This window comes from Sturnira hondurensis, unplaced genomic scaffold (assembly GCF_014824575.4).
Source record: "Sturnira hondurensis isolate 20B ecotype Veracruz unplaced genomic scaffold, ASM1482457v3 Scaffold0004136, whole genome shotgun sequence".
In the NCBI taxonomy this organism is placed as follows: Eukaryota; Metazoa; Chordata; class Mammalia; order Chiroptera; family Phyllostomidae; genus Sturnira; species Sturnira hondurensis.
Window position 1 is genome coordinate 19,456,583 of NW_028076767.1, and position 13,365 is coordinate 19,469,947.

Genomic DNA, 13,365 nt, shown 5'->3' on the forward strand with positions numbered 1-13,365 from the left:
ACCGAACGATCTTTCCTGCCCGTCCCACTCCGCTGCTGATTCTGCCCCCGTTACTGGTCTGGCTGCATGGTTCGTTGTTGTCGGACTTCCGTACAGTTTAATTTTCACTGTTTTGGCTGCGTTTTTGTTTCTAAAACTTCATTGTCTTTAAATTTAGTTGTGTGAGGAGGCACAGTGTTTCCACCTACGCTTCCATCTTGGCCAGAAGTCTCAGTGAAATATTTCTTATGAAATAGAAAACTCTTTATGATTTAGACTTTATAAAAGTATTGCAATAGCCATATTTTTCCTGTAAGCTCTTTTTTTTTCCTTTTTACAAAATTTATTGGGTTAACACTGGTTGTAACCTATTCTTTTTTTTTTTTTTTTTAGATTTTATTGCTTTTTTAGAGGAGGAGGGGAGAGAGAGAGAGAGAGAGAAACACCAATGTATGGTTGCCTCTCGTGTCCCCCCCCCCCCCCCACACACATGGGGACCCAGCCAGCAACCCAGGCATGTGCCCTGGACTGGGACTTTTTAAAGACTTTTATTTATTTATTTATTTATTTTGAGAGAGGGGGGAAAGGAGGGAGAAAGGGAGTGAAATGTCAGTGTGTGGTTGCCTCTCATGCATCCTCCAGTGGGTACCTGGTCTGCAACCCAGGCATGTGCCCAGACTGGGAATCAAACCGACAACCCTTTGTTTCACAGGCCCATGCTCAATCTACTGAACTACAACAGCCAGGGCCATAATTATTATCTTTCAATTATTCGTTTACCTTTTAATGTCTTTCCATTTACTACCATATGTTTTTCTGTGGTCATATATGGCTTGTGTTAGGTTTATTTCTAGGTGGTTTATAATTTTTGTTGTATATTCATATCTTTTTGAAGTTTGTGCAGTTTTGCTGGTATAGAAATGCAATTCTTAAAAGACTGGACTTTTAGCCCTAGCTGGTGTGGCTCAGTGGATTGAGCACCAGCCTGGGAACCAAAGAGTCACTGGTTTGATTCCCAGTCAGGGGCACAGGCCTGGGTTGCAGGCCCGGTCCCTAGTGGAGGCTGCATGGGAGACATCCACACATTGATGTTTCTCTCCCTCTCTCTTCCTTACCTTCTCTCTAAAAATAAATAAATTCTTTAAAAAAAAGACTGAACTTTTATCCAGCAATCTTGCTGAGTCTACATATTAATTCTAATACTTGGGTTATATATTGTTTTGGTTTTCTATATTGAAAGTTATCTGATGTATATAAAAGAGTGATTGTATTTCTTTTTTTTCCCAATTCTTTTTAACTGTCCTGTTGCTCTATCATGAATCTTGAGTAAATGTTTAATAGAAGCATTGATACTGGACAACTTTATCTGTCTGAGCTGAAAGGCAGTGCTTACGATATTTCACCAAAGAATGACATTTGGTATGAAGTTTTCAGAGAGGCCCTTTATCAAATTAAGGAAACGATCTTCTGTCTATTCCTTTCTATAATTATTGAGGTGATTTTACAGTGTTTCTTTTAATTTGTCAATATGGTGAATTATATTAGATTTTTCTAATACTGCATAATTTTGCTTTCTTGGATGAACTCAAATTGATTGGGATCTTTTTTAAAAATAAAAAAAATAAATCTAGCAATTATTTTTATTTATTTTGCTGGGTTTTTTTTCTTACCTTTATTGTGGTTTACTTTTTTCTTTTTATTAAAGATTTTATTTATTTTTAGAGGAGAAAGGAAGAAGAGAAGTGTGTGGTTGCCTCTTGTGTGTCTCCTACTGGGGATCTGGCCCACAACCCAGGCATGTGCCCTGCCTGGGAGTCGAATCAGTGACCCTTTGCTTTGCAAGCTGGCATTCAATGCACTGAGCCACACCAGCCCGGGCTAGGGCATACTTTTTTAAAAGATTTTATTCATTTATTTTTAGAGAGAATGAAAGAGGGAGAAACATTGGTTGCCTCTTCAGTGTGCCCCTACTGGGCACCAAACCTGCAACCTACCCATGTGCCCAACTGGGAATCAAACTGGCGGCTTTTCACTTTTTGGAACAATAACCAACCAACTCAGCCACACCAATCAGAGTGTGGTATACTTTATATATAATAAAATATACCCCTTTTATGTATACCGTTTGACTTTTAGATATTGTATTTAGTTGTTAGTGCCATTGTAATCAAGTTACAGAGTATTTCCACTCTGGCCAGTGTGGCTCAGTGAGTTGGGCACTTGCCTGCAAACTGAAAGGTTGCCAGTTCGATTCCCAGTCTGGGCACATGCCTGGGTTGCAGGCCACGGTCCCATTTGGGGACACGTGAGAGGCAAGCTATCAATGTTTCTCTAGCACATCCATGTTTCTCTTTCTCTTTTTCCCCACATTCCCCTCTGTCTGAAAATAAAAAAGTAACATCTTTTTTAGATAATATTTCTTTTTTTTAAACATTTTATTTATTTATCTTTAGAGGGGAAGGGAAGGAGAGAGGAAGGAAACATCAATGTATGGTTGCTTCTTGTGCATCCCCTGCAGGGAACTGGCCCCTGCTGGAAACTGGCCTGCAACCCAAGCATGTGCCCTGACTGGGAAGATAATATTTCTATCACCATAGAAAATTTATCGTGCCCCTAGTATGCCCCTTCATAATCAGTTTTTTCCATCAGTCTCAAGCAGCCACTGACCTGCTTTTTGTCACTGATCTTTGTTTTGTCTGAATAGTTTTGCCATGGATCTGGCATCTCTCACTTAGCCTAATGCTTTTGACATTTATCCGTGTTGTTGAGTGTATATCGGTAGTGTGTTCCTTTTTGTTGATGTGTTGTAGTTTCTGTTTCTTTGATGACTAGTATGTGAAGCATCTTTTTATGTCTTCACCAGCCATTTATATACCTTCTTTTGTGAGTTACCTTTTATTTATTGGACTGACAGTCCTGCCTCATGTTTATTAGTACAAACAGCACAGAAGTACACCAGCTTCACGCGGTCAGCAGCATAGGGGTCGCACCAGTTCTTCCTTCCTCACATCGGCAGACAGAACCCATACTGCAGATGGGGCCTCAGCTGCAGCTGCAGCCAGGCTTGGTTTGAGCCTTCGTTTTGGACTTTAGCTTGCAGAGCCTGAGATCCTTGGCAACTTGGGCCTGAGCACATTTCCCAAGCTTGAGTGAACAATGTAGGCAAATTGACTGAAGCTTGAGGCTGCTGCCCTTTGGGGAACTTGAGCCTGACCTCCTCTATCTTTATCCGGGCTTTGATATCCTTGGCACATGAGCTCATGGCTTTGTTGGCCTGCATTTTCTTCATGCCCTTCTTTTGCGCTTCTTGGCAAAGTGCTTGTTCTTCAGGAACTTGGTCTGCCCCCTCAAGAGATTCACATCTTGGTGAGTGGGGTTTCTTGGTGCTGTTTCTTTGCCATTTTGGGGACTGATTGTGTGTGGTGCAGTTCCAGACTTGGCCACGTCTGCACCGAAGCCTGTCGCTCCCAAAGTACCTGAGACAGGAAGAGAAAGGATCTAGAATTGTTTTGTCTTTTTGCTCATTCCTAAAACTGGGTTGTTATTGTCAAGTTGTTGGAATTGTTTATATATTCTGGGCAAGTCTGTCTCAGGTCAGATGGTCCTGGCAGAAAGAAAAGGGGTGACTAAATTAGCGTAATTTACTGATGCAACAAGTGCTTTTTCACAGACACGCTGGTCATCTGTGAGGTTTTCTTATTTCTGTCTGATTTTTGATAGACCATCAGATAACTAGCATCTTCTCTGCTCTCAACTCTGACTTCATGTTGTTAGAATTTTCATTTTTTAGTTCTCATCCAAGGAGTTTTTTTTTCAACGTGATTTTCTTAAAGTTTTAATTTAATTTATTTTTAGAGAATGTGGAAGGAATAAGAAAGAGAGGTAGAGAATCATCAGTATAAGAGAAATATCAATGGGTTGCCTCTCACACAGCCCCAACTGGGGACCTGGCCCACTACCCAGGCATGTGCCCTGACTGGGAATCAAGGTGGCGCCACAGATGAGAATAAGTCTACCAAAACATGATCTGCTTAGGGAGGAAAGGTGGCCAGTCTCTCAAAGGAGAAGGGCCAAGAGACTTCTCAATGGGTTTTATTTGGTTCAGTTTACACAGGAATATAGGTAAAGCTTATCAATCGTTGTCCGGCAGTAAGGATCAAACAATAGATAACATACGAAGAACTACTAGGGCTTATTCTGAGTCTGGGTCTGTTAGCTAAAGGGCTATAAAACTTTGGGAAACAAATTTATGTCATGCTTGGACCTTTATCAGAAAATTAAGAGCATTGTTAGCAAATCAGGTTTCACAGGATTTTTTGTATTCTTTCTTAGGCCTGATTGCCCGGGGGAACCTGCCCTTTCCAGCACAGGGCTGCACCACCCTCTGTCATTGTTTCAGGCTTAAGTCAGGCAGGGGAAGTAAGGCAGCCAAGAGATTAGGAGACTTTTCTCAGATAAAAAAAGAGTATTCAGGCTACATCAAAGCCGACGGGTGAGCATCTATTATCCTCTTTTGCTATAGCCCCCCAAGTCCTTCCCTGGGCTCCTACCCCGTAATTGTTCCTATTTTAGGTCATTCCTCCCTTGAGGAATCTTACCCATCATTGGCTAACCAATCATGCACTGGGGGCCAGGCAGGGTGAAGTAAAAGGGGAGAGGCAGGGCCCCTGCCTGGCAGATAAACTTTGTCTCCTTAGTGGCTTATGGTCTGAAGGTCACTCATTCAGCCTTCTTCATGGGACGGGGGGTGGTTACAGCTTCTGAAACCAGGCAGGGCAGTTCCCAACACCTAGGTGTGTGCCCTGACTGATAGATAAGTAAACCCCCATCTTTTATATGCATAGAAAAACAGTAAGAGTTAGTCATTTTAATTTTCCCAGTGTTTTAATCAGCCATAGAGGGGTCATTAGACTATTGCCCACTGCCTATTTTTTAAATTAAAGTTTTATTGGAACATAGCCAAGCCCACTTGTTTGTTTTATCTAGAGCATGCTACAACAGTAGAGTTATATAGTTGTGAAGGACCATGTGATCCACAGTGCTAAAAATTTTTACTGTCTTGCTCTTTGCAGAAGTTTGCTGATCCTTGAGCCATAGAGATGTAGTAGATAAGTTAATTTTCCAAAGTATTTATAAATGTGAGAAAAAGTTATTTTTTAATCTGTATTGTTAGTATACAGCAAACCAGTCATTTATTTTAATTGAGCTCTGTCTTCAAGGTCCCTTTTAAGGCATTTTTCTGTTGACTTCTTTGCTTGAGTCATTATGCTTCAGTTTTTATTGCATGATAAATTATCTGTCATTGTAAACAGTTATTCCTGGCTGTGTCTGCATAGGAAGCCTGCCTGTTGTTAGAAAGTTGGATGTATTCTCAGGTTGTGACAGAGCAACAAGGATGGAAAACATGTGCTTTGCCTATAATCGTGTTAGCCAGCCTTATGAGCCCTGTGTAAGTGCAACAGTCATTTTGATGTTCTTTCCTCTATCTTTAGCAGATTAGGATTGTCAGTGTTGGAAATGCTTCTCATCTGATAGTACTCCTTCAGAACATTTACCTACCCATGCAGTGGTTAAAGAGAGACTATGGTCAAGGAAATCTTTGTACTGATTTTTCTCTTGTTTCTGATCCCAGCTTTACCCACACTGTTCAAATTACATCTATAGTCTTCTAGCTTTTCTCCTTAATGTGCTGCGTGGAAAGCCCATATTAGTCTTCCCAGTAAATTACTTAATGGTTTGCAAAGACTTCTGTGGGGTTCGTGGAGAGTAACATTTCTACTTCTTTGTTTTCTTAGTACATTGTACACATTTGAAAATACCTGGCTTTCCTATAACTCAGGGCCCTGTGTTTTGACAAATACAGGATAGTCAGTGGTATAGGATTTAGAGTCTCAAAATTCAACTATAAATGATTAGAAATAATCCAGTTGTCCATCAGTAGGCAATTGTGTAAATAAACTATGGTACATTCACATAATGAAATATTGTGCATCTTAGTTTTTTAAGGTTATGGAATTAAGAATTTTAGGCCATATTTTGAAGTTACAAAACAGTGAGAACAATTAAAAACTAAGGAGCAATACAATTAGTATATGGTATAGATCAGTTGCCTGCTGGTCTATTGCTATATAACAAACCATGCTAGAACTCAGTGACCTGAAACAATAGGCTTTTTAATTTTGTTATTTCATTTTTTCCCTTATGAGTGAGGCAGTTCTCATTTGGGCTCACTCATTCATATGTCTGCAGTCAGAAACCTGCAGACTCATCAGCTTAGGCTCTCACCTGTTCAGGGAATCAGCTGACTTTAGCTGGTACAACTCATCTCTGCTCCATGTGGCCTTGTCATCCAGCAGACTAGTCTGGATTTGCTTTAATAGCAGGTCAGGGTTCCAAGAGAGTTTCAGAACCAACACCCTCACTTCATCACATTGCATTGGCCAAAGCAAGTCAGAAAGGCCTGACCAGATTTAGAGGATAAGGAAATAGACCCCACTTCCTGATGCATTGCAAAAGCACTGCTATAGAGAGGCCATTATTTGGAGCAGGCAGTTAAATGTAATTATGCTACCCTTGTATAAAATGGGGTGAAATAAGAATTTATATTTGAGTTTGCTCATTTTGTACAGAGAAAGATTGGAAGGATATACAAGAAACCAGTTAAAATGGTTTCCTATGGGGTGGGGTATGTAGGGACATGGGCAAGGAATATTTCTTATTATACTGATTTTTAAACCATATAAATGTATGCTTATACATTTTTTAAAAATTCATCTGTCTTTGTCCTCTGCTACCAAAGATAATTCTGTTTAAAACTCCCTGGTTGTTTTTTTTTAGTTAGGAGTCTGATTTGTTTTTGTGGTTTTTTGTTTTCCTTGGTCAGTCTGTTTGGAATGACCAGGATTCCTGCACTGTGCATCTGAAAGATCTATATTCAGCTCATTCTGTTCAGTGATGACAATCAGGAGCATTTGACCATACCTTCTTCTACTCGGCATATACGTCCCATAGCCAAATAAAATCATTAATTCATATAGATTCTTAATCTGATTCAAGTAGGTTTTTAATCTGATTTCCCTCACATAATTGCATTTTTACTCTCAAATTTATACCTTTTTGTTCCTGTCATTATCAAAGTAATTTTTTAAAACTTTAAAGGAAAAGCAGTTTATTATAATGATTTGAAAATGCTCTCATTTGTGGGCAACTTACAGGATTCTTCTCAGGGAGCACTTATCTGGGATGTTTTTGTTCATCATTATTTTCTCTTGGAGCTACAGAATAGATCTACTCTTTAGTGTTATGTTTGATGCTTCAAATTTATATCTGGATCGCATTGCTATCACACAGAAAGAACTGTTGCTTCCTATGTTCTCTTTTCGCAGTGTACTGTTTTCATGACATCCTTAGCGTGTTGTACATGCAGCAATAAAGTCACTATCCAGACCTATTTTTCTGTGTTCGCCCCTCTTCTTTAGTTCATGTTGTTTTGCTTTACATGGTTAGATGTTGAAACATCAGTGACTTTGTAAATGAATGTATGTGGTCATGTGTTCAAGTTTTATTTTTTAACCTGTATATGTCCAAATATTCAAAATAACCAAGGCACAAACTGATAGATTGACTAAATTATCAGTTACTTTGATTCTTAAAAATCAATGTCTAGAATTGAATTGAACTTTCATGACAAAGCTAGAAGTTATTTTTATTTTTCTAGGACTCAGCATTTTAAATCTCTTTGATAATCCAAGCAATACTGTTTATGGGCTGAAGTCACACATTAGATAAAGTAACTTTTTCTCCTTGAATTTTATCTAAGGTTCTCTGGAATTAAAAAGAGCTCAAGATATGGTTGGTTCTTTCACAGGATACAGCTAGAATATAAAACATCAGTTTTATAAATATTTAGAAATGAATTCATTCTAATAGTGATGACATAAAAGCATGTCATAGCCACCTAGGAGAGGGTTAAAATACCTACTTGGAGTGTACCCCTTATCCACCATCCTAGCAGCTACTGAATTTGTCAAGTTATAAGCCATCTGGATAGATCTTTCACACAACTTGTGCGTTCGTTTCACCCAGCCTTTAACCAAAATACCATCTTATATTATACTTGGAACTTTTGCAACAGTTAATTTTTCCATCATTCCATGTAACATCTGTGTCATTAAATGGATTAATCGTTGGTAGTATACTTGTTTTCTGTGGGAAACAGATGTTAATATTAACTTGGGCATAGTCACATGGCCAGTTCAGTGATAAAATCAGCACTTGAAACTGGACTTCGTGTTGTCCAATTGTTACTGTGTATTAAGTACCTTTTTTATACCTAGCACCAGTCTAAGCATTATCTCTAATCTTTAAATCTTTCCTGCCAGATAGGTCTTATTTTCTCTTATTTTACATATGTTAAAAATGAGTCCCAGTGCTCGCTTCGGCAGCACATATACTAAAATTGGAACGATGCAGAGATTAGCATGGCCCCTGCGCAAGGATGACACTCAAATTCGTGAAGCGTTCCGTATCAAAAAAAAAAAATGAGTCCCAGGGCCCTGTCCGGGTAGCTCAGTTGGTTAGAGCATTGTCTCCAAATGCCAAGGTTGCAGGTTACATCGCCCTGACATGGCGCATACAAGAATCAACCAATGAATGGGTGGTCAGTAGACAACAAATGAACGTTTCTGTCTGTCTGTCTCTCTCTCTCTCTCTTTCTCTTCTTCTTCTCCCTCTCCCTCCCTTTCCCTCTCTCTCAAAATAATAAATACAAATTTTTTGAAAAGTAGACCCAGAAAGATGAAACAATTTGATAAAATTTATGTAGGCCTTTAGCAACAACAGGAGAATTCCCACCACATCTCTCAGTCTCTGTACTCATGCTTTTTCTACTAGACAATGTTACTGCTTGAAACATAAGGGATAACACTAGTGTTGCAGGTTTGTGAGTAGTGACCTGACCAAGAGATGGCTAGTTTTAATTTGTAAGTAGGAGTCTGAGGGCTAAGTTTTTCCCTGTGTCTGAACTTTTACTCAGTGTATTATTCAGTGTTCTGCAGTGGGGCTGCTCTGAGTTTCTCATTCTGCCAAGTACTGAATGTGAAAACACATCTCACTGCTAAGCCCTCCTCAGGCCTTTGGCGCCCTTGCTGTAAAGGCAGGTGGTCTGAAGAAAGGCTGCCTCTAGGTTGTTGCACACTATACACAACACATAACAGTGTGAGACAACCGTCAGCTCCTTCCTTCCCCTCTCCCCCGCCATCCTCCCAAAAGCTGGTCCCCAGATGGAAATGCTGGAAACGTGTCAACTGTTCTCTGAAGGGCATTGAGAAAATACTGTCAAGAAGAAAAAGGCAAACGCAACAGCTCATTAGTCCACCAATCAAAGAGGACAATCATTGGTTTTACAAAGAAAATGTCCTGGACACAGAGATGGGGAAAGCTGGCAGAGTGTGGCCCACGTGGCTCTTGGAGAGCTGCACGTTTTTGCCAGGGAATTTGTGACTTAAGGGCATCAATTCTTTGATTGACTTCTATAGGCATTATATCTCTTCCCCAAAATATGCCAAACTAAAACATTAAAAATAATATTTGAGCATATTTTCCTCATTAGACTGGGCCTGTGGACGTGTGAAGATGTGCCTGCTGCCCTGTGATGAGCGTTCTTGTGCATGTTGTGTTTACAACAGAGAGATCTTTGAGTTAACTTTTTCATTTGAACCTTTGGTGTTAGGTTGAATTTGTTGGAGAGTAAGTACATGGTACTGAAGTGAAAAGCTTGGAATCATTGAGAGGAAAACAGCTCAATTTAAAGGTGAATATGGTAGCCCTGGCCCTAGTGTTAACCGAGTATATAAATAAGTTCCCTTTGATGTGGAAAAATAACTTTGAAGATATTAGAATATTACTCCTCAGTATCATGTCTTATCCATATTAGCTCAAACTTAATTCTAACATCAGTGAGTTTAATCTGTTAAATTTCTCTTTCTAGAATTTGTTGCTGTCTACTGTTATCAAATAGCTGCTTATGAATTATCCCCATGGGTGAAGTAGCCTGTGCTTCATTTAGAATCGTCTGCACTTTTTATCTTTTTGGACAAATGTTGTAAGCGACATTTATATGCTTGATGTCAAAGATGTTGAACCCACCTCTTTTTCCCTCCTTAGAGTAGTTGATATGTATAAAAATTTAGTGCTTCATCATTTACAGTAACTTATATGCAACTAATGATACTTGTTTCTATGCCATCAGTTGACTCCTACTAATCTAAATAGTCCCCGCATTAGCTTTTTCCCCTCTGCTAATTTATTTGATTCATTTATAAAGAGAAATTCTGGGGAGAGAATCATAGGGGGAAAGGGGAGGGACTCACACGAATAAGTATAAAGGACACGTGGATAATAATTAAGGTGGGGGGGGCGGAAATGGGAAGGAGGTGGGGAACACTGGGGGGGCAGGGCAGGGAATATAAAACAGAAAACTGTACTTGAATAAGAATTAAATAAAAAAATAAATAAAACTAATGGGTGTAACTACTAAGAAGAAAAAGAAATTCAGAAAGAATGCAGTTGAGATAACTAGAGTTTATAACCTGGTTTCTTTCTTTCTCAGCCACTATCTTCACTGTTAACTTTCTCGTCTCATGAATCTTTGACCTTCCTGCCTTGTTTTAGTTTTCTAGGATTGCTATAACAGAGTTCCACAAACTGGGTGGCTTAGAACAACAGTCTTCTCACTCAGTTCAGGGGGCCAGGAATCCAAAATCAAGGTATCATCAGGGTTGATGCCTTTCGTGGGGCCTCAGAGGAAGAATCTGCTCCATGCCTCTCTGCCTGGCTTGCAGTGTTGCTTATGATCCTTAGCATTCCTTAGCTTGTAGATGCGTCATTTCAGTCTCTGCCTCCATTGTCACACTGCCTCCTCTCTGTGTGACTGTCTTCACGAGGTCTTTCCTTTATGTATGTGTCTTTAGCTCTTGTTATGGGGTTTTCATTCATATTGGATTTAGAGTCCACCAGATAATCCAGGAAGATCTCCTCTCAAGATCCTTTACATTTTCAAAGACCCTTTTTCCAAATAAGGAAACATTTGTAGTTCAAGAGAATAAGAGGTAGATATGTTTCTGGGGACCACTATTCAGCCTTTTAAACTAAGCATTTTCTTTTTAATCCTCAAGGAAAATATGTTAGTATTTCAAATTATCGTCACAATTTTCATAATTTCATAGAAAGCTCTGACCTCCATTTTTTTTATTCTCTACAGTTGGTCCTGAAAAAAGGGTGCCAGCAATGCCTGGATCGCCTGTGGAAGTGAAGATACAGTCAAGATCCTCACCTCCCACCATGCCACCCCTCCCACCAATAAATTCTGGAGGACCCAGGCCAGTGTCATTTACTCCTACAGCACGTGAGACCTCTTAATTACTTGGGTTTGTGGTTCAGAGCAACATTTGTATCTAACTAACTGACTGCCATTAAGCCTTCTGCATATACTATTCACAAGATTTTCAAAATGGCAATAAAAAGATATATATGTCAGAAATGTATATCTGGTTATTTTATAAATTGCTTTTGCCCTCTGAGAATAGTGCTTAGCTAATTTGGGCTTTTGGAAATTTAGTGGTCCCAATACTTTTTTCATACTTTGTCTGGTAATTAGCTATTTTAATTTCTCTGGCCCTAAAACAGTGAATTAAAATTATCATATTGATTGATAGGAATTAAAGTAAGTTTTATAAAATTATCAAATTACTTCTAAAAGTTTTCCAGGGCTGTTATGGTTAATCTCTTTACAAACAAGAGAATAATTATTGCATTATTTTACTAATGCCATAGGCTAGAGGATAGAAGTCCAAGATCAAGGTGTCAGCAAGTTTGATACTTTTTCTGAGGGCTCTATTCTTGGCTTGCAAAACCACCTTCTTGCTATGTCCTTCCATGCCCTTTCCTCCATGCCCATGCATTTATGCTGTCCCTTTCTCTTCTTACAAGGACAATAGTCATACTGGAATAGGGGCCTACGCATATGACCTCATTTAACCTGTACAGGCCCTATCTCCAAATACAGTCACATTCTGAGGCACTGAGAGGTTAACTTCAACACAGGAATTTGTGGGGGGATACAATTCAGTTCATAAGAATTATATTAGCCAACAAATCTAAGGCATTCCGATTTACTAGTCATCAAGGAAATGCAAAAGAAAACCCAGTGCAATACCACATACACCCATAGGAATGTTCGAAATGAAAAGAGAATATCAAGTTTTGGTGAATATGTGTGGAGCGACCTGAACACTCATAGATTAAGTATGGGAAAATTGTTTTGGCAGTATATACTAAAGCTGAATTTCCACAAACCCTGCAACTCAACAGTTTCGATCCTACACACATACTAAAAGAATAAAACCCTTCAATTTAAAATCTAAAAATCTAAAGACGCATAAATTCATACCTACACAAGTCCAGATATTGAGTCCTGCCTTTCCATACATGCTACCTCCATTTCGCACTGACCCTAACAGGTATTTTACCTCGTAAAGCAGAAGAAAATTGCCATTTGTGGAGAACCAAACAGCCTGTCAGAGCACTGTACTAGATACCACATGCACTTTCTTATTCAAACACCATTGCACAAGCTTGCACACTACTTTTGCTCAACCATTTGTTTTCTGTGCTAATTTTTTTAAAGAGAAGAGAGTCTAAGAGGTACAGCCTTTAAAAAGGTTTAATTTTTATTTTCCAAAACATTGCAGTTGAGTGAGTGGTAACTGCAGCAGTCTGAGCGAGAGTGAAAGAAATGCATTTTCATATCCTTTTTCCTAAACCATGTTTTCGGTCTCAAAGCGATGCATCCTTAGATATAAGTACCATCTTGAAATGAAACAGATTTAAACCCAGGCTATCATTCTGATATAGAGATACAGATGACTGGGATATATGTGTGTGAATTTAGCTCTTTTTACCTCTGTATTTGACTACTTGGAGGTGGATGTATTTTATTTCAGAAATTACAATCATACGCTTTCAGTATAGAGGCCGTGAAAAAGCTTGTCTGGGCATCAGGGTGGGTGAGAGCACAATGATGTATTATTTTAATGGGCTACTTAAAAAAAAAGGCCACCCTCCAGTGGCAATTGACCTTTCTGTGAACACAAAGAAATGGCAGGCCACTGTAGCTCATTTTCTGCATTGCTAAGGTTGAGTGAGTGATTAAGCTTTCTTTCCAGTAGCTCTGGTGATCTTTTTTAATGGAAGACACAGAAGAGAAGTCACCCTTTTTCCCCCCTCAGCCTGTCAGTCTTTTAAGCACTGAGTCATATTCAGCAGCATTTTTTCTGAATACTTAGCATTGCTAGCTTTTGAACAAAGCCAATGTATATACATTATACA

At 39.1% G+C, this 13,365-nt stretch overlaps 1 protein-coding gene and 1 non-coding gene across 3 annotated transcripts in view; both read left to right on the forward strand.

The window, feature by feature from the left end:
• CBFA2T2 (CBFA2/RUNX1 partner transcriptional co-repressor 2) overlaps positions 1-13,365 on the forward strand; it is a 142,609-nt gene that overhangs the window by 93,782 nt on the left and 35,462 nt on the right. For both annotated transcript variants that reach the window (XM_037043880.1, XM_037043881.1), the window contains exon 2: positions 11,240-11,383. In XM_037043880.1, coding sequence (XP_036899775.1) covers positions 11,240-11,383 — 144 coding nt within the window. The remainder of the gene's footprint in view (positions 1-11,239; positions 11,384-13,365) is intronic.
• Positions 8,408-8,511, forward strand: LOC118986009 (U6 spliceosomal RNA). Its single transcript, XR_005066252.1, has one exon. It is a non-coding gene; the product is annotated as a U6 spliceosomal RNA (small nuclear RNA).